The sequence below is a fragment of the Corvus cornix genome, chromosome 4A, assembly GCF_000738735.6.
Source record: "Corvus cornix cornix isolate S_Up_H32 chromosome 4A, ASM73873v5, whole genome shotgun sequence".
NCBI classification, from domain to species: domain Eukaryota; kingdom Metazoa; phylum Chordata; class Aves; order Passeriformes; family Corvidae; genus Corvus; species Corvus cornix.
In genome coordinates, this window is record NC_047058.1 from 18,902,166 (window position 1) to 18,927,555 (window position 25,390).

At 48.3% G+C, this 25,390-nt stretch overlaps 1 protein-coding gene across 3 annotated transcripts in view; it reads right to left on the reverse strand.

Annotated features, from left to right (window-relative positions):
* Positions 1-25,390, reverse strand: part of LOC104691716 (vascular endothelial growth factor receptor kdr-like) — a 120,707-nt gene that overhangs the window by 51,387 nt on the left and 43,930 nt on the right. For all 3 annotated transcript variants that reach the window (XM_039571845.1, XM_039571843.1, XM_039571844.1), the window contains exons 4-11: positions 22,157-22,284; positions 19,652-19,811; positions 18,227-18,363; positions 16,626-16,785; positions 15,733-15,850; positions 13,928-14,103; positions 3,379-3,529; positions 826-931 (exon numbers count right to left, since the gene is read on the reverse strand). In XM_039571845.1, coding sequence (XP_039427779.1) covers positions 826-931; positions 3,379-3,529; positions 13,928-14,103; positions 15,733-15,850; positions 16,626-16,785; positions 18,227-18,363; positions 19,652-19,811; positions 22,157-22,284 — 1,136 coding nt within the window. The remainder of the gene's footprint in view (positions 1-825; positions 932-3,378; positions 3,530-13,927; positions 14,104-15,732; positions 15,851-16,625; positions 16,786-18,226; positions 18,364-19,651; positions 19,812-22,156; positions 22,285-25,390) is intronic.

Here is a 25,390-nt window from a genome sequence, read left to right on the forward strand (position 1 = left end):
CAGGATTTGAACAGCAGCGTCCAGCACCTTGCAGGATCAGACACTGAACCATCTGGACCATCCACCTCCAAAGCTGCAGCTGCAAACCCACTCCTGGAGCCAGCAACCCCTGCAAGTCCAACAGGTAATCCCAGCCAGAGCCCAGCAGAGCCAGGAGGCCCTGAATCCACAGCAGATTCCCAGCATGGACATGTGGATATCAGCCAGTAGCAGCTGGGGGACACTGAGCAGGTAATTCCTGGTGGGATCTCTCAGTTCACACAGGCAGGGTGATCCCAGGGCTGTTGGACAGGGAAGCAGGCAGGGAAGTGTAGGAGGAAGGTTTTCCCTCCTTCATTGTCCCAGTGAAGTGGTTTCAGCCCAGGACCTGCACACTCTGGAAATCAGAGCAGGTACCTGCGGCCCTGCAGGGCTGCACAACACACACTTGGTCAGCTCCTGCTGCTGGGAGTAGGGAAAACAGGGCAGGACAACGGGGGCAGGACAAAGGGGGACAGGAAAAAGGGGGGCAGGACAAAGAGCTCTCCAAGTGTTTAATGAACTCAGAGTCCTTATCAGTGCTCATGACAGCACCCCTCGCACTGAACCACTCTCACACTTTCTCAAGACTGAGGGAGACACAGAGGGTTTTGACCCCAAAGTCTTGGGAGAGTTTTAAACAGGGCGTGTGACATCATTCCCAAAGCCCAGCACTTGTAAACAGCAGAGATCTGAGATGATCCCAGCGCTGGGGAATTCCAAGAATGCAAAGAACCCTCAGCAGCTTGGGAACCAGGAGCTGGGGGTGAGCATTCCCTGACATCATCCCCATCGTCCCACACATACCTTTGGTTTATCCCCCTGCCTCATGGGGGTGTTCTCAATGCTCCTGATCTTGTTTCCTACGACTGTGTTCTCCCGAACCGTAACTTTTGGCCCCTCAGGATTGCACCTGGAGGTAGAAAAGCAGAGATGGTGTTCAAGGTAAGCAGGGAGGTGTGTTGGAGCGAGAGAATGTCAGTCTTAAATTATAGTCATAGGTCTGAAAAACTCCCCAAAGCTGTTGCTGCTGGAATCTGTTACTTCTTTGTGAAATTCCTCCATTCCTTCTTTGCAACACTTCAAAATTATTTACAAAGCACCTTGACAGAGGCAAACAAAATCAGTTCATGACCAGCAATGGACCCCCCCCAAAACTTTCCAAAGATTGAAAATGGAAAATACTGGACAGCTAATTCAATCATGTCAGTTTAATCTGGCTATTATAAGTTATCTTTCCAAATTCTTAATGCCCGTCACTCCAAAGTGCAGGGAGGTGGATGTCGCTGAGTGTCTGTCTGTGCTCAGCTTCCAACAGGAAGTGTGGGCTGAGGGAGCAGGAATGGATAAATTCTGGGATAGTGACAGCAGAAGGCTCCTTTAATGCTGCACATTCCACAGGTATCAATCTTCATTTTGGAATATGGGCAAGGAGCAGAGTGTGAAAGATGTCATGTGGGAAGGTCCAACTGCACCATCCAGGGCAAGAAGCTTTCCTGTCTTTCTGAACTTGGAAAAACTAAGCAGAGACACAGCTCTTCTCATTCCTAGAAAAGCAAAGGCTCTGAGCCCACCACGGGGTTTCAGGAGGTGAAATGAATATGGACTTTTATAGGTGCTGACCAAGGGCTGATGCTGCAGAAAATTCATCCATAAATCAGCCAAAGGCACACAAAGCACAGGGGCGACACCCTGGGTCAGGGGAGGGTTTACAGCTCTCAGAGGGGCCTAATTAGAAGATGTCTTGAAGGACTTCCTGCAAGGCACAATCCTGTCCCTAGGATGAAGGGGAAAAGCTCAGAGGAAGTAAATCACATCCCAGCTCTAAGGGACAATGCTGGTGCTCAGGGATTCAAAGGGCACTGCTGAGGCAGAGTGGGGGGAGAGAAAGAGAGAGAGAGGAAGTCAGACAACAGAAGGAAATGGGGGCTGTGTCATTTCCCACAGGAATCCTCCTCCAGCTTCTGCTGCAGAAAGATAAGGCTGCCCCTGGGGCCAGCAGAGGTAGAGCCACTCTGCAATTGTATTTAAATTGATAAGATCAGAGAGCCAGAGAGCTGCAACAAGGGTTATGTGAGGTCCTCTGCCACCAGGTCACTGGTTTGGATCTGGTTTAATTCGGCACTCATGGCCAATTCTCTCCCCCTAGACACAAAGGTCTGGAAAAGATTTTGGGTCATCTCTGTGGCTTTCCTAGACTATGCAGAACCTGTTTCCACGTGGTGTTTCCACCTTGCTCTTGTTAAGCCCCTCCCAAGCAGAGCCCCTGTGCCTCCTGCTGCCCTGCGCCTCCAACAACGCCAACAAATCCCCGGGTTTATTCCCACAGGAGCAGAGTAACTGCGGGATACCTCCCTGGGCAGGCACACAAGGTCCCTCCCAAGCTGAGACTGGATCTCCCAACATCTCTGTGCTGCACCAGAGAACCTGGGAAAGGACTCCTCCACGTTTTTCCCCTGTCTCACAGTTTGCCATTCACAGCAATAAATGAGTGAGAAAACAAGGCACCATCCAGCAATTTTCCCTCTCACTTTCTAGACTTGTCTTCATTTCTTTTACGGATGGAAAGCCTGATTTCATCCCTCTCACTGCAGGGAGGAGCTGAAGTGGTCAGAACTGTGCAGGACCTGGCTCCTGCATGTGCCCAGGAGCTACCAGGGAAGCGACTGGGCATCAGCCAAGGCCTCTCTCTGCAGACCCCTCTGCTCAGGGAACTGCAGGAGCAGAGGGAATGTCTCCTTTAGGCAAAGCTCCAAAGCCATCCCGCCTGTTCCCTGGCCTCCTTCCTCTGGCAGCTCTGACCCAGTGACTTTGCTGTGTGTTCACACCTCAGCCTCCAGCACAGAAGGGTCCCCAGTAAGACACAGTTCCCTCTTCCAGTTTCTGGGACACAGAGGCTGCCACAGGAGCCTGAGCTCAGCGTGCACGAGTGAAGACAGCCCTTGGGAAGTGCCATGAATCCCACATGGATTTAAGGAAGCCAAGCCTTCAGCAGGTTTGTCTGGCAGAGCTTGCAGGGCAAAAGGTTTGTTAGCTCTGCCCACAAATCCTGCTGGTTTTCCTTTGTCAGAGCATTCACGGCATTCAGCAGCGCTAAGGAAAGGTCTGGGAAAGTCACAGGGGCATTGCTGGGCAAGGTAAAGAAAATTCAGTGATCTTTAGTCACTTTAAACTTATTTAACACAGTTCAGGTAATACACAAGGCGCACGAACAGAGACACCAGCTGGGCTCAGAACCCTGGAGATCTTCACTCTGCTTGTGGTTTCAGCTCAGATGAGTTAGGATGGAGGGGAAAGAAAACCTGACTGGAAACGACCCAACAATTCAGGAACATGTTCACCCGTAGGGATGGCACTTACAGGGTGTCTGTGAGGTTGCAGGGCTGCCACTTCCACTCGATCCTCGGCTCGGGATTCCCGCTTGCTGTGCACTGGATTTTGTGTTTGCTTCTCAATTCCACCCGCACAATCTTATCAAAATCTGTTTCCTTTTCATAGATCTTGGGTCTCTCTAAAGGAAAAAAAAAAACCCACAAAAATGCAAATGAGCAAATTTACATCCATGGTCATGTTTCTATAAAAGGTTTTGAAACATTTTGCTGGGAGAAGTGATGATCCAGTGAGGCTGCTGGTGTTGTGGGGAAATTCCCAGCAGTTCTGAAAATACTCCTCCACAGAAACAAGGGTGTTGGTTGTGGCATTTCACAGAATACACTGCAATGCTACCACATTCATCCTAATCCCTTCCAAGTGTTGGTGTGGACCTGCCAGACTTCTGGAAAATTCATGCCATGGAACACTCTTGGGCAGGGACTGCAGGATCGGGCAGTGGGCAAAAGGGGATTGGAGTGCTGATGTCAGCTCCTGAGAGGAACCTTATCAGGCAGCTGCTGCTCTGCAGGGCAGCCACCAGGTCCTCAGGGCTTTGGGACAAAACACCTTTTTCATCTGAAATCTTTCCTTTTCTGTGTGTGTGTAACGTGCACTGGATGGAGGGGACAGGAAAGCGAGGAAGGAGTGGTGTGGGGAAACACTTGGAGAGAAATGCCAAGAAATTCTCACCAACCACACACCCATTAAAAATGTCACGGCATTACTCACATCTGGAGGGGCTGCAAGATCACACCCTCGCACTGGAAATCTCTCAAGAGCAAACTTTTTGTCACACTTTCAGGGCTGCTCGTTGCCAGCAGGAAAGAAACGCTTTGTCCTGTCTCCTTCCAGCTCCCACGGGAAGGCACGGAAAGGAGAAATAACGGGAAAAAAGCCCCAAAGTGAAGTGAACTTTTCCTAACCTCGGACAGGGTGGGTTTGGGTTTGGGGTGAAAGCACAGGCTCTTCCCTTGTGCAGACAGCTCTGCCCATCCCTGGCCCTATCTCTTTGTCTGCTTCTCATAACAGGAAATCAAACAGATTTATTGGTGGGGTCCCTCCATGGGACACCCCTGTGCTGCCAAGAGAGGCTGCTCTGCACCGAGGCCTTCTGACAAGCTGGGAAGTGAATGTAGATTAGATTTCTATTTTTTGGGTTAACTTATTTTTTCTGCTGTCAGGGAGGCCCCAGATATGTAAATATGAGCTATTGCCCACCTCATCAATCTTGAGCCCTTTCCCTCTTTTTTTTTAAATAATCTTTTTTTGCCTTCCAGCCCCCTTAAGAGAGGACTGACCAGGCTGCTCCCGGGTCTTGGTGGGACTCTCACTTGGCATTTCTCATGGTCAGACTCTGAAAGATCTTCTGACCTCACCAGTGCCTGAAAACACATCAGTATTTCCTTCTCCACCCCATGGAAGCATTGACTGGAGCAGGTTCAGCCATATTCCATCCTGTCATAAAACACTGGCTGTTTGAAGGAGCTTCAGTAGGTCCTGATTAACATTTCCCCTAACGAACCCAAACGCTGGCCCCTGTTTGGTGTGGCTCTCGCTGAGCTGAGCTGTAGGATTCCAAGTGCTTGGAGATTCCTGAGCAATTCACAGGACAAACTATTGGGACTAACAGTGAATTTCCTTAGCTGGCCTCTCATTTCCCACTAATAAATTATTTCTGATCATAAAAATAATTCTGTAAATTCTCCCCAGAGGGAGAAGCACATTTTTTATTATCTCAGACGCTTTTCAGTCTCAAATCCTGTGTTTGACATGCCTGGACTGACCTCAAAAGTGTGATTTTCACTTGGAGAAAGACTCGAAGTTCAGTGTGAAAGGTTACACAAATGTTGTGTGAAAGGTTACACAAGTGTTATGTGAAAGGTTACTCAAGTGTTGTGTTTTGGGCTGTAAAAACAAAACTTTACACACTTGGGCAGGGGCACTGGTGTTTGTGTATGTGAAGGAGCATGGGGAGACAAGGGTTGATCACAATCTTTTAATATCAGGACATTTTTCTATATTCTTGGTTGACTGTCATTTAAATTTTCCTCCTAAAAAAGAAATATTAATTTAACTTGATCCAATTCTAACAAGAATATGCACGACTGGGGAGTGAATTCTCCATGCCAAAATTATGGCACATTAAATATTTCTCGAGACCTAAAATGAGTCAAAATGATTCATCAATTGAAATAATCATTATTTATGATCAAGCAATTATTTTTTTAAGTGTGAGGGGTTGGCTAGAAATGCCTTCCCCTGTGTTCTTTCACAATACACAGAGCGAGGTGGTGGCTGATTGTGGGCACGAGTTCAGAGACTGAAGCAGCTTTTCCAAGAGTCTGTGCCTTTCCCCTGCAGAGGTGGTGACGGAGGTGGTGTCACCGTGCAGGTGACCCTGCTCAGCTGTCCACGATGGGGACAGAGCCCTCCCACACCCCACTGTGCTCCCCTGTCCCTGCAAGTGCTGGCCCTGGAGCACTGCGGGTTTGTGGGGGGAAAGTGGGGTCCTCCTATGGGGGACATTTCTGGGGGTGAAACCTTTCCAACCCTCTGCCCCCTGCCACGGCCATTTCACCCCTGAAGGCTTTGCCCTTCCCCTTGCTGGGCCAAACCCTATTTACAGCACTTCCACAGGTGATGGAAAGCCAAGAACTGGTTTCTGTGGTGGGCCTGGCCCTTTGGATTGGCTCAGACCAGTTTCTCAGGGCTGGCACCTGCACAGTGTCCCCAGCTCTCACATCAGCCTGTGGAGGGCTTTTGAGCCCAGAGCCTGGCGTTACTGAGGGTTTTGCCTAGATTCTTGGACTTGTTTGTCAAGCTGAGAGACTCAACATTTCAGAAGCTTCGTAGCTGGGGATCAGTGTGCCCCAGAGCCCAAGGTCCTCTCCAGAACACATTCTGTAAACCAAGATAGAACCATCCAGGGGAAGGTTCCTTGGGGAGGGGGGCTCACTTGAGCCTCTCATTGGGGAATCTTTGATAGATCTGCTAATTAGTAACCCCTATAAGGTTATACCCGATCTTTGGGGGCAGACTTGGTGGGGTGCATCTCGATGCATGACCTGAACGTGTGCACCTAAGGATCCTTAAAATAAATACCAAGGTAAAATCCCTTTTCCCCTTCTAACCATGTACGACTCTTGATTTTAAGACCAGGAAAAGGCATCAAGGGGGCACCAAGCAGAGTTTCAGGTAACTCTCTCCATCCCCCTCCGGACAGAGCTTTGCTCTCCCTTTCACGTTTGCTCGCTGAGCAGCACAGGGGTTATGCACAAACCCCTATCCCTGCTCATGTCCAGCGTGGGGCAGGCTGTGGGTACAAACCCCTCTGCAAGCACTGCCAGAGCACTTCCTTCCACACCCTTCCTTCCCTCCTTCCCTATCCCACTTCTCCTCCCCAGGAGCTGCCTGCTCTGCTCCCCCCAGCCTCTGCTCCCAGCCCTTGGCCACGGCCCTCGCCAGGCTGAGCTTTCTCGAGCAGAAGCCAAACAAACCTTAAAAGCTTTCTGGTCCCTGGCTGTGTGGGGAAGGCGGGCTGTGCAGATGGCTTTAAATGTATCCAAATAAATGGCTTTTCATCCTCTCTGGCTGGAAAAGTGTGATCGTATCCCCAGCTCGCCTTGCAGGGGTGCAACTGCTGCTGTGAGAGCTGACCTGAATAACTAAAGACTTGGCTGCTGCTGCACTGGGATATGCAATCAAAAAGCACTTCTGCTTACTGTGGGTTTCAAATTGATCAGCATTATGCAAATCTCACCTTCCTCGCTGCTGTTATCTCCAGTTTGTGGCATTAAGAGCAGATAATCTGTACAAGGATTAGGACATGAACCCCTCTGCAGGACCCTTCTTTCCCTGAATTGCTTGCAGGTGCCATGAGGGGTTGTACACCTGTCACCCAAAGGAGCATCCAAATATAGAGGACAGCACAGAGAAAGTTTCTCTGCCTTTTTTAGAGAAACTTTGCTTTCCTTTCAGTGACCTCTGACTGAACTGCTGTTTATGCACCTTCTCCACTACCATTCAAACTGGCTTCAGAAAATCTTTTTACATTAAGCACATCATTAAAACAACATACAGAGGCCAGTGAAGCATTAGTCTCAATTTTATATACTTTGCTGGACATGGGGCTTCATTAAAACCCTTGATGGAGTTGCAACTTATTTTCTATTTATCTTTTCTGCTTCCCTAAACCCAAAAAAATATTTGCACTTGGGAGCCTTCCATCTGATGTTTGTATAGTACTTAATGGAATACAAGTGAGTATTCTGCAAGGTAGAGAGGGAACTTCCTAGTGCAGGCTTGGACTGGGAAAGGGTGAAATTTCCCTCCGAGTAAAACCCAAAAATGACAAAGTTGTCTGGGTTCACTTCACATTTCATTTCTTTCCATTCCATTAAAAGGAAAAAAAAAAAGAAAAAACTGAGTGAAATTACCTGAAAACACATGTTTTGTCTCAGACTGACCACTGCCTTGTGTGATTTTGACTGGGAGCTATTCTAGGGCTGGTTGTAGCTGGTTTGCTGTTTTTTCCCATACCCTGCACCCACAGCTGCTCTCAGGTGGGTGCACGGCCCTGTCCCCATGGTACCTGTGAGGAAACAGCTGAAAGGAGTGGCCAAAACCTCTCTGGGAGTCAATACCACGGCCAGGAATAGGATTAGGGTCAGGATTATGCCCCTGCCTAATCTCCAGCTGCTCCACTGTGACCCTCTGGAATGGGCTGGGAATGCCAGGGCTGGGAGAGAAGCAGGCACTTGGATCCTGGAGGAGCAGGTATTAGGAGAAATCACAGAGAACTTGACCTGCCCCACAGGGAATTTTGGTGTTGAAATGATGGTGCAGCTTGGTTTGGGTTTTTCTGACCTGTGTCACTTTTGGATGCCTCTCTCTTCCCAGAGCAGGAAGAAATCTCTTTTCCAGTGCTCTCCCAGAGCTGTCATTCACCCCCAATGCAGCTTTGGGGCAAAAAAGGGGTTTCTCTCATCTGTTTCTCCCCGTCTTATTTTTTTACAGAGTTCAGAAGCAAATGGGTGATGATGAACGGCTCATTTTAAGCAGAGCAAGCAATTTTCGGGGATTTTTCTCTCTGTCCCCTTTGCCTGCTTTCCCAAACTCAGTTAATGTACCTGCAGGTTGGCTGAGGGACAGTGTGGGAAGCAAGTGCTGCCTCTTCCTCCCTCGCTCTGGGTTTTGGGGACTGTCAGACAGAGATTGCTGCTGCAAAGATGTGAGCTGAATGCTTCGGATCTTTCTGGCAAACTCCAGCAGGGCCCCACCTTCCCCTTCCTAAAATTGCTTTGGCTACTTCCAGAGAAATGAAAATAGCTCATCTGACTTTTTCATCAAGGGCTCTCCTGGGAGCTGCAAGTGTGCAGGGCTTGGATGATGTCAGGGAGAAAACTCTTCAGGATTTGTTCATGATTAGTGTACGTGAGAGGGCCGCTGCAGCCTCCTTGTGCTGCTGCATTCTTCTTTTCCTTCATCAATCCCCCAGAAAAAGTTGTTTCTCTCCTGCCTGTGCCTGATAACCGAGGCTGGAAGTGTGGATTGGAGCTCTGCATCCTGCATCCATGGGCTACAGACATTGCTCCCAGAACCCAGGAGGAAAGCAAAGCCATGGATTTGGGGAGGAACACATTGAAAGAGGCTGGATGGGTTTTATTTTGGGATTTCTAGTTTGCTCGGCTGGCCCAGGAGGTGGAAAATTCGATTTTCTGCTTTGACTTTTCCTGAGTGGCTCATCCTCCAAGGAGCTGGGCAGGAGCTGGATGTGCTCCACAAAGGAAAGCCCTGGCAGGACCCTGGGCCATGCAGGCGAGGGAAGGGACAGCATTTGTGTGGCTCAGTCCTCCAGCCTGAACATCAGCCGGGTTTCACCAAGAATCCAAAGAAGTTCTTCTTTCTCACAGTGTTCAGCTCAGGGATTTCAGTGACCCTTCCACACACAAGGGACTGTGGGATGTCCCCTCTGTCCTGCACTGGCTGGAGCTGAGATCCCCCACCCTCAGAGCTCTTTTCCTCGGCCCTGGCAGAGCCCAGCTGCATTAACCTCATCCTCAAGGCTCCTTCCCCTCTCCCTGCTCAGGCTCTGGGGAGGTGATGGGGTTTTGTTCTCATGGATCACCACATACTTCTTGGCTTTTGTGGAGATCACTGGGGACTCCTTTGATGTCCACTCATCCCTTGCAATCCAAGGAAGGTCAAGCACAGAATTGCCTTTGATTTTTAAACCAGAATATGAAGAGCTGGCCTGACTACAGAGTAGGGCAATGTGCATCGTTCAGTGCTGTGGAGCTGCTTCTGCCTGGGAACAGATTGAGGTGTAACCAGTACCATGCTCCACTCTCATTCCAGTCCTTCCCAGGACAGGGGGAATTCACAGGAGCCCGAGTTTCTGCTGCCCACGGTGGAGGTTATTTCCACCACTTAATCCTGCTTTTCCTACAGATACAGCACAAGCTTGGGGAATCAAGGACTCTAGGAGGGAATGTAACTCCACTTGGCTGGAGCAGCTGGAGCCCAAAGCAGTATTTGCTGGAAGAGCCTGGAGGGAGCACAGGAGAGAAACTCTGGGACAAACAAGAAAGGCAAAGTGGTGAAGGAGGTTATTCATCCCACTTCTGAATGAAGTCGTGCTTCAGTACACTCCTCGCTCCCTAGGTGGTGGCCAGAGCACGCTGGCTGCTCCGAAAGGGCTCAGCAGGAACCCTGATGGACGCAGATGACTTGGACAAGGGTGAGGATGAAACACAGTCTGCTTGCCCAGAAATAGATTTGAGGGGGTTGTTTATGTTTTGTTCTGAAACCGCTTTGCACTCCAGCCCGGAATAACTCTTTTCTCCCACATTTCTCCTGCTTGGCTGGCTCAGATTTTCAGCCACCAGCTGTTTGCTAAGCTGTTTGCTAGGATTGTTCCTTCTCCTTGCTCCCTCCCTTCCAAATTCTTCAGAACATTATTTTCTTGAAGCTTTTCTCAGTAAGAATTTAATCAAACAAAACAAAACCACAGCAACCCGCCACTTCTTGGACAGTGTTTGATGTGTAAATATGTAAAGAAGGAGTGTTTTGAAAATGCAATCAGCTACCTCCTGGGGACTTGAGTCCTACAATGAGCCAAGGTGACTCCATGCGGAGATATGTGCTCCTGCAGGATTAAATTCCAGCTGCAGTAGGAGCAGGGGTGACCAGAGGCACAGCTAAGCCACTTCTTACAGAGGCATTTTTGGAATAGCAGCACGATTCTCCTCCAGGCCAGGCAGCTCCTTGCTGGACCTTGTTCTCCCAGTTCCCACCCTGCAGCTCTGGAGTTATTTGCCCATCTTGCTCCCTCTCCACTTGATCCCTCTGCAGGTACTCCTCAGTTTTGTGGCCAAATCAAACTGTGGGGGAAATAGCTCCTAATGTTTTACTCCTTCCCATGGAGTGGCACACCCTGTGCATGCAGTGGGGCAGAACTCTGGGATCACTCCCAGTTAAACACCCAGGAGAGGAGTCCAAGGAAACCTGGAGCAGTGCAGCTCAGGAGAGACACTGCCCACAGGGCTCAGGCAGGGGAGTTCTGATCTTGTTCTCATCCTGCTTAAAGGGTTCTCCTCTGCCACCATTATTAGTGAGTGAAACACTGCCAAAATTAGCACAGTGCAATTTGAGGGTCGAGCCCTGCTGCTGTTTATACTTTGTTTGTGAAAAACAACTCACAACAATATTAACTTCAAACTTCCTCTCCACCCAGCCCAAATATGCAGCTGATGGCTCCGTCACAGCACGCTGAGTGCCAGCTGAGTACCTGTGGCACATTAATGATGGATTGTTGTGAAGAGACTCTCAGAAGAGGGGGCTGTGTGATTACTGATCATTTCTGCACTGCAGTGTCCCCTTGCAGCAACAGAAAACATTCAAATGACATTTATCTCCTCACGCCAAAGGCTGCTTATGTAATTTCCCCTCTTCTCTTTAGCACTGTGGATCAGAACTCGCTCCCTTCCGCAGATGCACCTCTGAAATAAAAGGCTGGCCCTGGATTTGGGGAGCAGTGCTGTTATTCACACAGAAATTGCTCCTCACTCTCAGGTACGTGGTTATTACTCAGCAGGAGGTTTATCAGGTGCTGAACTGCTGCAGGCTCCACCTTTTAGCCACGACACAAAACTGATACTCCAACCACTGTGTCCACTGGAAGCCCAAGAGGATTTTTCCATCAACTCCACTAATCCCTGCGTACAAATCCCAGCTTCAGTAATTGCAGGCTGCCTATGGTTCTGAGCAGAGGCATTAATCACACCTCCAGCTCAGAGGTGGGTTCTTTCAGGTAATCCCTGCAGAAAGGGGCTACAAAGTGTGTTTTGGTCTCCTTCTCTTGTCTCAGAGTCTGCTGAAACTCCAAGCAATTGAAGCTATTCAGGTGTGATACCCAGATATCAGTCATGATGGCTGCAGATAAGTGCCAGGTTATTTGTGGAGGGTTAAGGGCAAAATTCCAATCTGCTTTCAGTTTGGAGCTTCAGAGTGCACTTGAAATGAAAGCAAAGGATGCCCAGGTCTGAAAAAGCAGCTCCTGAAAAAGCTGTCCCTGCCCTGTGATGGGAAGCACAAGAGAAAGGGCAGTTTGGAGAAGCTTCAAGAGCCCAATTTGTCCTTTTTGGGCTCTACCCACATGAATCTCAGTGAAACGAGTCTCTCCTGGGCTGAGTGCTTGGCACAGAGCACATTGGGGTGGTGCTGCAGGGAAGAGCCTGGCAGGGGTGGCAGAATTCCCCGGGTGCTGTGTGCCAGTCCTGCTGCAGCCCAGCAAACCCTCACTGCCTGCAGCCTCCAGCTTCCCCCCATGGCACCCTGGGCAGGGGTTTCCCTGGCCTGCACTCATTCCCTGACTTGCTGTCACCAGAACAGGGGCACTTGCTGCGTGCTTTTCCTGTGCTTCACCACAGGACAGTTGGGAACACTCCTGCAGCTGCTGGACTTTGAGAAATGGGGAGGTTTGCAATTAAATAGTTAATAATTGCTGATGAAGCCTTTGTTGGGCTGACCCCTGGAAAGGCTGAGGATGAGCAGCACCGTGTGAGAGATGGGATGCCCCAAGCTTGGACGCACCATGGACATGAAAAGCTTGTGCTGGGCTGGTTTAGTCCTGAAATAGCATCTTGCTGATAGAAAAAGGCTCTGTTTGTTTTCGATTGCCTATTTGGGGAACGGCGGCTCCTCAAGGAAACGCTCCCTTGTGCACGCAAACACCAATATTTACCTTGACAAGATAGTTTATTATCATTCTTAATTCTCTCTTCCTTTCAACGTTTCCGTTCTCTGAAGAGGCAAAACCATTGTGTGGAAAAACAATCTCAAGTGGACAAATTATGCCGCTTAACACGTTCCTCCTGCTCAGCTGAGCTGCAGGACCTGACCATGAGCATGTTCTTGGCTCCCTCCTCTCCTAAATCACACATTAGTTTATGTCCTGTTTCAGGTTTTTTAAGCTACTGTGTCTTATTTACCGTTTTTGATAGGCCACCTATGCCTAAGTGACGAGTTCTCCATTTTTTAGGCATTATTCCTTTCTGAAGGGTGAAATGAGAAAAACACAATGGCTGGAAGTGACATGGGGCAATGATACGTAAGTATATAAAAATTGGGCAATTGAGAATATTTTTAGGTGTAAAGAGGGTAAGGAGAGATGAATTCACCACAGAAAAGAGAGCAAACCTGTCTCAATAACTACAGACTGCCCAAGTGGAAAATACAAAGGGAAAGCAGAACTAACTTTTGCTGAACTCCTACTTGGCCTCATAATTCAATCTCTGTTGCCAAATTCAATGGATTGAAACAGGCAGGGGATGTGCAAAGAGACAATGTGGCTCTGTCCTGCATTAGCCCAGCAAGGGAGGTTGATAAATGGCATTCCAACATCTATTTTCCCTCTATGGCAAGTGAACCCTCTTCAGTGCACACCGCAGTTTTCTCCAAATTCCCCTGAAAATGAACCTGTCCCTCAAATGCTGCCAGCAGAGAAGTGACAGAACAGCAACTACAGATTTGGAAGGTGGATCTGGAGCAGGATGATGGACAGACATAAAAGCCAGGGTAGCTTCTCCAGTTCCTTCCGTCAGCCCCACTGGGACCCTTCCTGTCCCAGCAGATGTTCTCCAGTGCTTTGCCCAAGCTTTATCCCAAGGGATAAAACTTCCAGCCCTTCTCTTGGGAAACTCTGCCCCTGGTTCTAAAGACCTCTCCACTCGATATCCTCCTAAACTCCTATAAAAATGTGAAGTTTGTGCCCTTTCCAGGCATTTCCACCTCTCTGTGTGGAGCCACTGTCCCAGCACTTGGTGCAGTGTCCCAGGGGAAGGGACTTTAATGACCCAGCGTCACACTGACTCCTCAGAGCAGCTGAAATGAGGGGTTCAGTGGTTCCTGAGGGAGGTGGTGATCTCTGTGCAGTGCTGCCTCAGCTCTTATCAGCTCAACACCAGGAAATGTCACCCATTCCTGCTGCCTGGCACAATAGGATCACACAAAATAGGATAAATAACCCAGTCCTTACCTGTCACCACCAGCTGCATGGTGAGGTTCTTGTAGAGGCCGTATTTGGGGTTGCTCAGGACGATGGTGTAGTTCCCAGCGTGTCTTGGCCTCACATCTCGTATTCCCAGTCTGTATTTCAGTGGATCTGGCTCGTAGCAGGTGTGGTTGTCCTTGATCAGTTTGCCATCCTTGTACCTGTTTGGGAAGTTCCATCAAGGCTCATCATGTTCCTGTCATCCCTCAGAAACCCTGTCACCCACTTGAGGGGGGATAAAGGGTCATCCCAGCAAGGGAAATGCAGGTCTAGAATCACTGCTTGGGTTGGATATTTATTCCTGTTATCCATCCACACCAGAACTGATTCACATCTGCAGTGCTGTGGGATGGATTCATTCCACACAGGAAAGGTGTTTTATTGGGTCTGAGTGAACAGAGCCTCTCACAGGCTCAACTGTGATCTAAATGCCCCCAGATGAAGCTGGATGGGCAACACGAAGTGTGGAAAACATGGATTAGCAAAATGTGTGTCCTCAGTTTTAAAGGAAGAGATTAATTCAGCAGAATTGTCTCTCAGGATGTCTGTGTGAGTCTTTCCGGAAAAGTTAAACTGTGACCTGGACAAGGTTGGTCCATAGGGAGGCCAGTGAGGAATTCCCAGCCTGGAATATTCCCTCAGGGCAGGAGAGCAGCATCTGCACGAGAGGCTCCTCTCCACTGCTAACCCCACACGCAGGTTTATGGTTAGGAATTAGGCCAGCCTTTGCCACACACAGAGCTTTAGGCTTGGTGGAAGGATACTGGGCATCTCCCACTGCCTGAGGATGCTGGAAACTTCCTTTGCAGTCGTAAAAACAACCATCCTGAGAGACCTCCAACATCAACAGCTGGGGCTCTGAGGGAAGGCAGCTCTGGTGGTCCCAGGCAGCCACCAAAGAGCTCCATGCTGAGCCCAGGAACAAAGGCTTGGCAGGGAGAAGGGGTCAGTCCCCACTTCAGCTCCCAAAACATCCCCATCCCTAAATAACAGCAGCAATTAAAAAGACCTCCTGGCACTGACTCCACTGAAATTAGAGGATTTCATGTTATTTCACTGCTAATAAAATGCAGCAAGACCAGCCCTGAGCAAGCCTTTGCTGCCTGCCAGGCTCTCAGCTGGCCAAGGACAGGTGCTCCAGGGAAATGCCACCTTCTCTGCCAGGACAGGCACCCGCTGGATTTGATGCAGGTAAAGATGTAAAAGGCACTGGATGGGATTGTTAAAAATGGAGCAGGAGAGAGGCCAAGTGATGAAAGGGTAAAGAGAGACTCAAATGGAGCTGCTGTTTAGCAAATCCACTGCAATCCTGGTGGAGCCTTTAGTTTGCTCAGGAGGATTCACTGCACTGTCTGCAAGGATCTGCTGGCACAGGATTGGAGGACATTGTTTAAAAGTTCTGGAGAGAAACAATTTCTTCTGTTAAAAATCTGTCCTTTTTCTCTTATCCCCTGCCCCCTCACAGACTGACCGGCACTGCTGGGGGTGAACAGGCACCCCTTCCCCGAGAGCTTTCTCCTTGGATCTCCCAAACAATTCTGTGCCCAGGGAAAGTGAAACACACATTTTTCCTGGAGGGACCTCTCTTGCATGGCTAAGAGAGGAAAACAGCCTGGGAATGAGGGCTGGCTTGCCCAGCCTGCCAGAGCTCAGGTAGCCCAGAGCAGAGGCACAGCTCGGGGCATTCCCAGCTCCCATCTCTGGTCTGTATGGCCAGGAACAGGGGTGATCTATTCCAGACAGGATCCCTAAAGGAGGCCAGGCGTTCCTGCTGTTGATGGGGTACTCACCAGGTGACAGTCGGCCGAGGAAAGGCGTCCACCTTGGCAGCCAGCTTCAGGGACTTGTGTCCTGAGGTAATCTCGTAGTAAGGCCCTTTCTTGTGTGAGACCGTGATGTAGGGTTTTTCTGGGAAGAGAAATGAGCAGGGACATTTGGAATGGCAGCTCTGCCACAGGACAGAGCTCACACCTGTGAATTACTCTGTTCCCACACGAGATTTTTTCCAGTACAGACCTGCAGAGCTGCAGAGAACCGAATGGATCCGGCTGTTCCCTCAGATCCCCCGTGCAGCCCAGCCTCAGCCAGGAGGGGCTGTTCCCACATGAAGGAATTCACGTGGAAAGCAGAGGATATGGCACCAGCATTGCCCCTGGATCGCTGTGGAGAATGCCTGGGGCATCTCTTGTCCATGTGGAGCCAGCAGGATGGATTTTCCAGGGCCTCAGCAACCACAGTCAATGCCAGCTTTCTCAAACAGCTCAGCTCCCTCAGACATCCCAGAATCCCAGAACAGTTTGGGCAGGAAGGGACCTTAAAGCCCATCCATTGCCACCCCTGCCAAGGACAGGGACACCTTCCACTGTCCCAGGCTGCTCCAAGCCCCAATGTCCAGCCTGGCCTTGGGCACTGCCAGGGATCCAGGGACAGCCACAGCTGCTCTGGGAAAACCATTCCAGCCCCTCCCCACCCTCCCAGGGAGGCACTCCTTCCCAATATCCCATCTAAATGTACCTCTTGAACTTGTTGGAAGACACGGGAGCTGACTCTCATTGACTAATTAGAGGCTATCGATAATTAATAGATGTTTTAACTGATTGAATTTCTCCCTAATGCCATTTCAATTCCTTTAAGCCAAACACTCCTGGTCCCTGGTCCATCGTGGCGTGGCTGCAGCACTCACCATACACGGTGACAGTGACATTGGCCTCCAGCCTGGTGGCATTGAATGTCCTGCAGATGTACAGGCCCCCATCTTCCATGGTGACATTTTCAATTGTCAGGTTGCTGCTGACTTTGTACACTACATCACTCTGGTCCATCGCTCTTCTGGGGTGAGGGTGCTGGGAGTCACAAAAAACAGGGTTAGAAAGCAGCAGAAAGTGGATTATCGTGTTCACCCATTCAAAGGCTGCCAGGAAAGAAAAGCAGCGATTCATCTCAAAATGATCACATCTCTCCATCACTGAAATAAATCATATAAAAGGCAAATCAGCAGGAAGAGCTCTTGTGTGAAGTTTCATTACCAACTCTAATAAGAGAGAGAAACAGAGTGGAAATGCAGCACTTTGTACTGAAATCTGGGCAGGCAGGTAAATAAGGGGATGCACACCAGCCCTTCTCCAGGAGCAAATCCCAAGGGTCTCAGGGCAAAACTGCTGCAGGGTCAGAGCTGTGCTCTGAGGTTTTGGTTTTGAGGGTTTTTTAATTGATTTTGGTCACAGTCAGTAATTTTTCTGCATTAAAAACCTCCTGCTTTCTAAAAGAAATATATTATGACAGAAATATAATCTATTATGACAGCCCAGTGCCAATGCAAATTCCTGGAGAATTTTAGACAGCATGATTGCTTTCGATAGGATTTTTCCTCCTGGAGATTTAGCCAAGAAGTTTTACATTTATAATGTTAGAAATATAAGGAGAGTTCATAGGAAAACAACTCTTTTCCACCATATGGGCTTCAAGAAACCAAATTCAGTAACACTGTAGTGCTTGCACCTCTGTAAATTCTGTGTTATGTTTTCTGTAGTTTCCTCACCAAAACAAACTCGGACATTCTTTATTTTAAGGAAACAAATCAAAATTGAACAGATTTTAGGGATCACATTTTACACCTTCCCAAGAGGCTTAGATGCTTCTTTGCAATGTGTATTTTGCTGAACTAAAAAGAAAAAACTCCAATTTTTTAATTCTCAGACCAATTAGTAGAATCTCAGATAAATTAACTGATTTGGGAAATGATCCCCTTCTGTTTTGTTTTTTTTTTTTTGGAAGTGACAGGGTTTGGAACCTTAAATGTTCAGTCTCTGACTTATTTCTACTTCAGATTTGGCAGTTTTGTGTTGTATCCACAGAAAGCTCAAGACCCCACACTCAGAATTTAGATTTCATTCTTTGCAGATGATTTCCACAGGTTCAGTTGTGTTTTCCTTTGCATTTTCCTACTTCATAAATACCAAAATAGATGGGGAGATTGACAAGTTACAACCTGCACTTGAGATTTGTCCCTATGAGACAGCCAGGACAGAAGGAATGAGGGAGTTTTTCTTCCCAAAAAGAAGGAAACATTCCTGGCTTTTCTTGACAAGGGTTTATTTAGCCTGAGGTTTGCAGTTTAATCTGCAGGTTCAAGAAAGGCAGAGAAGTTTTGGATTCATCCAAACACAAAATTCAATCAATTATAGGCTTACAAATGGTTGGGTAATTTCAGAATAAATAATAATTAGGTTTTCTCAGCCCTGTGGGTTTTGGGAAGGGGGGAATACAGGAATTCCATCCACTCACTCTGCCACGGGGACACGTCCAGATGAACTCGATGCGCCCGTTGATGAAGGTCTCTGCTTTGCACTCCAGATGCAGAGTTTCTCCAACCAGCAGCTTTTTGGGGGTTGCCCTCAGAGCCAGGTTCTGTATTCTGCCCTCTGCAATGGAAGAGGCAGAGCTGTGACAGCAGCACTCCTTGCACCAGCCCCGTGCAGGGTGGGATCCATCAGCTCATCCCTGATCCCACGGACACAGTCAGTCAGGAATGGCTGCTCTTCCATGTGCCGTGGCTCCAACCTTCTCATCAGCTCCACAGAACAGAGTTTCCAAAGATCACTCATCCTTTCGAGGGCCTCAACATGAGAGGATTCCCTTTTGTTGGACATCAGACATGTTTCTCCTGCCCTCTCCTGCCCAGCTCCCTTTCCTTCCTGAATGGGAACCCCAAATCCCTGAATGGGATCCCCAAGCCCCTGAATGGGATCCCCAGATCTTGCTCTTGCACATTTATCAATGCATTAAATACATCAGCTCTGAACTTCCATCAGTGCTTTTTGTGCCCAGTACCAAAACAACCCCAGACCACTGACAGTAACCCAAGAGAGAAAAGGATTTCCTGGGTCCTTCTGAGCTGCAGAGCGATGGCCTAAGAGGTTTTGTAGGTCTGCATTCCTGATTTTAGTAAAAAATTACTCCAAAAGGGAAGAAAAAGGAGAAAGAGAGGGATTTACAGGACTTCTAGTTGGCTGCCACACAAATTTACAAGGCTGTTGTTCAAAGCTGAGTGCTGATTGTATAGAAGGATGCCACGAGCTAATGGGAATGAACTCCCAGTAAACAGAAGATAAATGAGGAGATAAAGAACATACATGGAAAACGAAAGAAAAATAAATTCTAATTGGTTTCATATAAATGCCCAGCACTCAAAAATTTAATGTTTAGTTGCTTCACATTCAGATTTTAATTATGAGCTGAAGCTCAGCTGTAAATCCAAGGGAAATGGTGTAGTAAATCACCAAGAGAAAATCTATGAAAAAGCAAAGATGTGAATCAGCGGTGTAGTGAGATTTTTATATGATGATCACACGTGGTTAATGACCAGAAGCAAAAAGAAAGCTGCTGTTTGGTTTATCCTGAACCAGCAGTTGTTTTAATGTAAATACAGCTCAATCCAAGCAAACAAAGCCTTGGTGGGGTTTGAATAAAACCCTCCTGTTTTGTACCACCTCAGCACTTGGTCATTTTTCAAAACCAGGAGTGGCTCCAATCCAAGTTCTATTGAATAGAGAAAAAAAGGAAGAATGAGTTTACTTTTAGCGTTCCAGCTCGGGCTTGCTGCAGATGCAGACCAGTGAGATCTACCAAATATAATTGAGGCTAACCAAGGAGTACCAGGCAGGAGCTGCCTGTGAAACAGAGGCTCTGTGGTGGTCCCTGGGCACTCACCCAGTCTCTGGGCCAGGTAGTAGGAGTTGAAGACGCTGCCGTTGACGTGGGCCGAGCAGGTGAGGATCCCAGAGTACACAAAGGAGTGGGAGGGGATGACAAAGCCTCTCCTGGGGTCCCACACCATCCTCTTGAAGCTGCTCTCTACAGAAGAAGGGTACTGCAAGGGAACAGACAAGGAGTGAGAATTCCCATTCCCCTCAGAGCCAGGGCTTCTTGTAAATGCTTTTGAAAGAATCAAGCTGTGGCATCTGTGTTTAGAAGCATGAGGAAAAATAAGGCAAATTGCAGAAAGAGATCTGAGACCTGAGGCTTCATCATGCTTTAGCACCCATGAAGGTCAAAGCTGGAAGTGGCAAATGCACACTGAACCAGATCAGTGACTAAACAGATCTGACAAGACTGAGAAAGCTTTTTTTGCCCCGAATTAAAATCACATTAAGCAAAATTAAAAGTCTGAGTTGTGTGTCTTACCGTGAATTTCTTAATAACAAAGATGATAAATTGAGGTGGCTGGGATCTGCTTGGTATTAGTGAGAGGTACCTTTCTCTGTGCATGTTTAAAGAGAGTGCAACGATTTTAAAGTATAATGGTAACATAAGGAACTTAATTTACGGTGGCAAAGAGTCCATTTTCCACAAGAATAATAAAACGTGATAAAGCTGAACTTCAGGGTTTGGCAGCTCTGCTCCCCAATGGCTGGGGGAGGGGGGAAGAAAAAATAACCCTGCTCAGGAGGCCCTTTTCAACACCACACACAGATTAAATGTCTTCATAAAATATTCACAAATATCTATTTAAACAATCAAACAAGAAAGCGTCAATGCTGCTCGAAGGAAATCACAGTGGCTTTCCTCCCTTTGAAGCGCGTTGTCTCCTGGAGATTGAATTTGGAAGGAGAGGATGTTCTAAATTTGTCCGACGGCCTCGCTCACCTCTCCTCCCCCGTGCTCACCTCCGCCCCTCTCCCACCCCGCTTCCTCCCGGCACGGGAAGCCGCCACCTTGGCGCTGTGGAATTCCCAGCCAGGGCCAAGCCAGCGGTGCCACCCGCAGCTGGATCCCGGAGCTTCCCGAGGCGCGAGGTCCCAGCGGCTCCCGGCCCTGAGCGCTCCTTTGGGAGCTGTGCCCAACCTCTGCCTCCCTGCCCTGTGCTCCAGCTGCTTGGATGGGGAAATCTTCTGGGAGTGATTTTTTGTGGGAGAGAATTAGTGGGAGATTTCATTCCAGCAGCGAGGCTGCAGTTTGTGTTTGGAGAAATGACCGGGAATTTAGCTGGGAAGAAGGAAGAGCAGGGCTGCCCATCAATAAGGGAATAAACGTGGAGATGGGAATTCCAAGGCCAGCCTGAGGCTCACGTGATGGTTGCCAGGGTCAGCAGCACTGCTCCAGCCATGAATTTGGTGGAAGCAGGCTCAAATCAGATGGGGATGTTTCATTTTTATAGCCAAGGAGGGAAGGTGATAACACTTATGCAGCCTAAAGTGAGAACTGGAGAGGAGCCTTGTTCCCCCCTTTAATCCCTGCTGACAGGATCTACAACCAGAGATCTCCAAAGCCATAAGGCCCCTGCTGTCCCCCTGCACCTCTACTGGGAATGTGCCAGGGGTCCCAGCAGGAGCTGGAGCACTGTCCCAGGCCCTGTCATTCCCTGTGCTGCCTCCCAGGGGAAGGGGACATCCAAGGCATGGAACTGCCACGAGGAGCAGAAGTGCTCAGACCCCTCTCTGCCATGTCCAGGGCAGCCTCATCCCTCACAGCCCCTCCAGAACAGGCTGGAAGAGGGGCACAGGATGAGCTCCCATCCCTATTAGGATTTCCCGAGCTGTCAGCCTGGCAGGGGAATGGAAAGGCACAGAATTCCTGATGTAAAATGCAGGACTGGAGCCAGGAGACCTCTGTCCTGTTGTTCACTCCGTGACAGGCTACTCTGGAGAGCAGTTCTGAAGCCCTTTAAATGAGTGAATCCATTGACTGATCAGGGCCCAGACCTTAAATTTCCATTTTTATTATCCCAAACAGCCTTGGCCTGCACAGACCGTGCTGTAACCTTGACATTCAGGTGTGACTGCTGCCAAAGGGATGGATGCTGGAGCTGTCTATTCCCAGGGCTGAAACTTGGTTTGAATTGATGAAATGAAGCAAAAATGGGCAACTGTTCTGAGGAGGTTCAAGGTATAAAGGAGAGAAGCTTTCAGAGGGCCAGGTGTTACACAAAGAATTTTGAAGAAAAATAGTGCTTTGTCATCTACCGCTGCCAATTGATGGAGGAACATCAAGCCACAACACGAGAAAAATATGTGATAAACTCAGCCTAACCCCCAAAAATCTTTGTACCCAGTTCAACAGTAACACACTGCAAGAACAGGTTCATGTTTCTGGATTTTCAGTGTCTTTGCTATTTTTTATTGGATTTACCCAGGTTTATACATCTTAATCCGTGTTTTTCCCCACTGTGTTGGCAGCCCAGACCTTGAACCGAGTTTCTCTGAAGCCACGTCTTACCTGGGTGAGCTTGGGTCTGATGTCTGGAGAGGTGACCCGGCAGGGGACAACCACTGTTTTCTTCTCATCTACAATGTAGATGATTTCAGGGTGCTCCGAGTGCATCTCCACAAATGGATTCCTGTAATCTGCAGGGAAAAGAACGTGGATTTGGAAGGGCACTGCAGAGTGAGCACTGAGCTCCCTTGGAGTCAGGACATCCAGTGACCTCCTGCTTGTGTGCAAGTACCACTGTCGCACAGGGATTAGGGCCAGTGACCAATTCCTTGGATTGAGCCTCATGCTCATCCAGAAATTGCCCAGAATGGCACATTTGTGTGCAGACACATGAAAAACTTCATGGATTACCAACTCAAGGTGCCAAGATACATCTGGGCCTTGGGAGCCCTCCTGTCCTTCATCTGGGGATATCAATGTGCATTTCTTGACTGATGACCACAGCCTTTGCTTAAGGAATGCCATGGAAATACCCAAGTGCTGTCACCTGGAATTAACCTCAGAGAATCAGCTCAGTGCAGAGCTGGAGCTCCTTTTCTCCACAGCCCACCCCAGCTTCAGCTCCAAACACACCAAGGCACAGATGGACACAGCAGAGTGGCCCTGCTGCCTTTTGTGAGGTTTGAAGCTTCATTTTAGCTCTAAAACTGGAAACTTTTTCCTTAGCAGATAAAATGTACCATGGGCTCCATCAGGGGGAGAGCAGATGTTGGTTGGGGCTGTGTGTGTGTCAGAAAGGCCACGTGTGAGGGGGATGATGGTGTTTTACAAAGGCATTCGGGGCCCTGTGCAAGGACCAGAGATGTGGGATTCGTGTGGGGAGCTGGGATGAGGGGCTGAGAAGGAGCACTGAACGTGAGGCAGATAAAAACCCCAAATCTGGATGACTCCTCTAATTTCTAGCACTGTCTTTCCATGCTGGCTTTTCCTCCACACCAGTGGTTTATTCTGGCTGTGCTTTGGAGCAAGGGCATTGCAGGAAACATTATGTGAGAGAGATTAATTAGAATTAAAACATTGGGTCTCTAATCTCCCCACATTTAGGAAGTTTCAGATACACATCTGAACTTTCTGGTCAGGCAGGCCCTGGTTCTAATCAAGCCTTGAGCTGAGAAACCTGATCTTTGAACCACAACTTTGTAGCTTGGTCCAAGCCCCAAAACAAATAGGAAATACTTACACTCCGTCCAGCGTGTCGTGCACTTTCCCAAAAATGCTAAATTCTCCTGTTGAGTCACATTATGAAAATGTGTTTAGTGTTTGTCCCTGAGCTGCTTAATCCCTCTGCAGTCTTGCTCTCCAGCTGAACCACGCTGGGAGGTATCAAATGTAACAATATTTTTGTTTTTATTCTACTTTAAAAAAAGACACTGGATAATTAAAAGAAGATCCTTGGGTTATTTGTGATAGGAAAAAGCAGAGAAAATAGATTTCTGTGTATTTGCAACAAAGGGCAAAAATGTGTCAGGGGAAATGTAATCACAATTATTTCTTGTCCTGTGGAGAAAAGGAGAGAACAAGGAATGTGCCACATGAGGGGGGATGGACAAAGGTATAGGCTGGATGGAAAAGAGTATAGGCCAAGAAGAAATTTGCTGGGAAAAAAATCTTCCTGATACCAAACTATTCACAATTCAGGAGCAAATTTTGACTGAAAAGATGGAAGCACTGAATTTAAAACTATTTCTGCCAGTATTTTTAGAAAGAATTTCAGAATAGCACTGTTTGTTTAAGGAGTAACATAAATCAAAAGAAGGCAGCTAAGAAAATAGGAAGTAATCCTAAAATGCAGGAAAATATTGAACTGTGCAATGATTGATTCATCTTAGTCAAAACAGAGTAAAATGTCTCAAAAATATTTCCTGTTCAGGGAAAAAATATAATTTTTAAACCCCATTCTCTCCTGAACTCCAAGACCCATCTCTACCAAATTTTCAGATTCACAAGAGACCTGAAATGAATCTACCTTTTTCCAGCTGCAAATAAGACAGATGTGGTGCTACTGAGTCACCTAAGGGGAAGCAGGGATTTACAAGGTGTGTGACAGAAGCTGTATTTCAGTCCTAATTGATTTTTAATAGCAGCCTGCTCCTCAGCTGCCATGTGTCCAACCAGGGGCTGCAGATAAACTATCCCAGATAAGCTACAATCTGAATTGGAAGCCAAAAGAGATAAATCTGCCCTTCTACCATCACTATTTGAAATCTCCATGGTATCTTAAAATCACCGTGCACTTAACAGCAGCAAGGGGCAGTTTCTGGGTGATAAAGCTTGGGAAAAGGAAAGGATGGCTTCAGCTGCATTGATTGTTAATCACTCGTGGGTATTGCGTCTCCTGGGCATCATTCTCACTGTGTTTTGAAAAAAAAAGAGAAAAAGATTTTCTATTTTATGGGTTCTCCTCTTTGCTAAGCCTGTGGGGTGTCCTAGAGCAGATGGCTGTGATTTGTGTTATCTCTGGGCTTTGTGTTATCTCAGTGATCTGTGTTATCTCACTGCTCTGTGCAGTTTATACCCAAGGGGGATACCTGGGGGTGGGATACCTGGGGGTGGATACCTGGGGGTGGATACCTGTGGGAGCCACTGGGATTCCACTGGGATTGGCCCAGTTGGTCAGAGCAGGGTGCTAATAAAGCCAAGGTTGTGGTATTGATCCCAGTATGGGCCATTCACTTAAGAGCTGGACTCGATGATCCTTGGGGGTCCCTTCCAACCGGGAATATTCTGTGATTTTAGCTCCTGGTGTGAGAATGCTGCTTGTAGGGCTGCCCTGCTACAGGTTTGACATGAGAGCTCAGCCAGGAGGTGAGGGCTGTGCTTTGGCCATGAGGGAACAGTGACCCTGCAGTGACAGGGCCAGGCAGCTGCAGGGGAAGGTCAAGCACCTGGGTATGTCCCTGAGGTCAGGGAGGCTTTGTTTTCCTCCCTAACTGTGGAACTCTGTGCAAAAGGAAAAAAACAATCCCATAGAATCCCAGAATGGTTTGGGCTGGAACCTTAAAGCTCATCCAGTGCCACCCCTGCCATGGGCAGGGACTCCTCCCACTATCCCAGGGTGTTCCAAGCTCCATCCAACCTGGCCTTGGACACTTCCAGGGATGGGACAGCCTCAAGGATCTCAGTCATCAAGCACTAGAGAGCCTCAGGACATGGAGAAGAGCTCAAACCTGTTGTGTCCTGCTCCTGCTCCAGCTCCAGCTGCTCCAAGCCCCCTCCTAAGCAGGAGCAAGGCAGCGT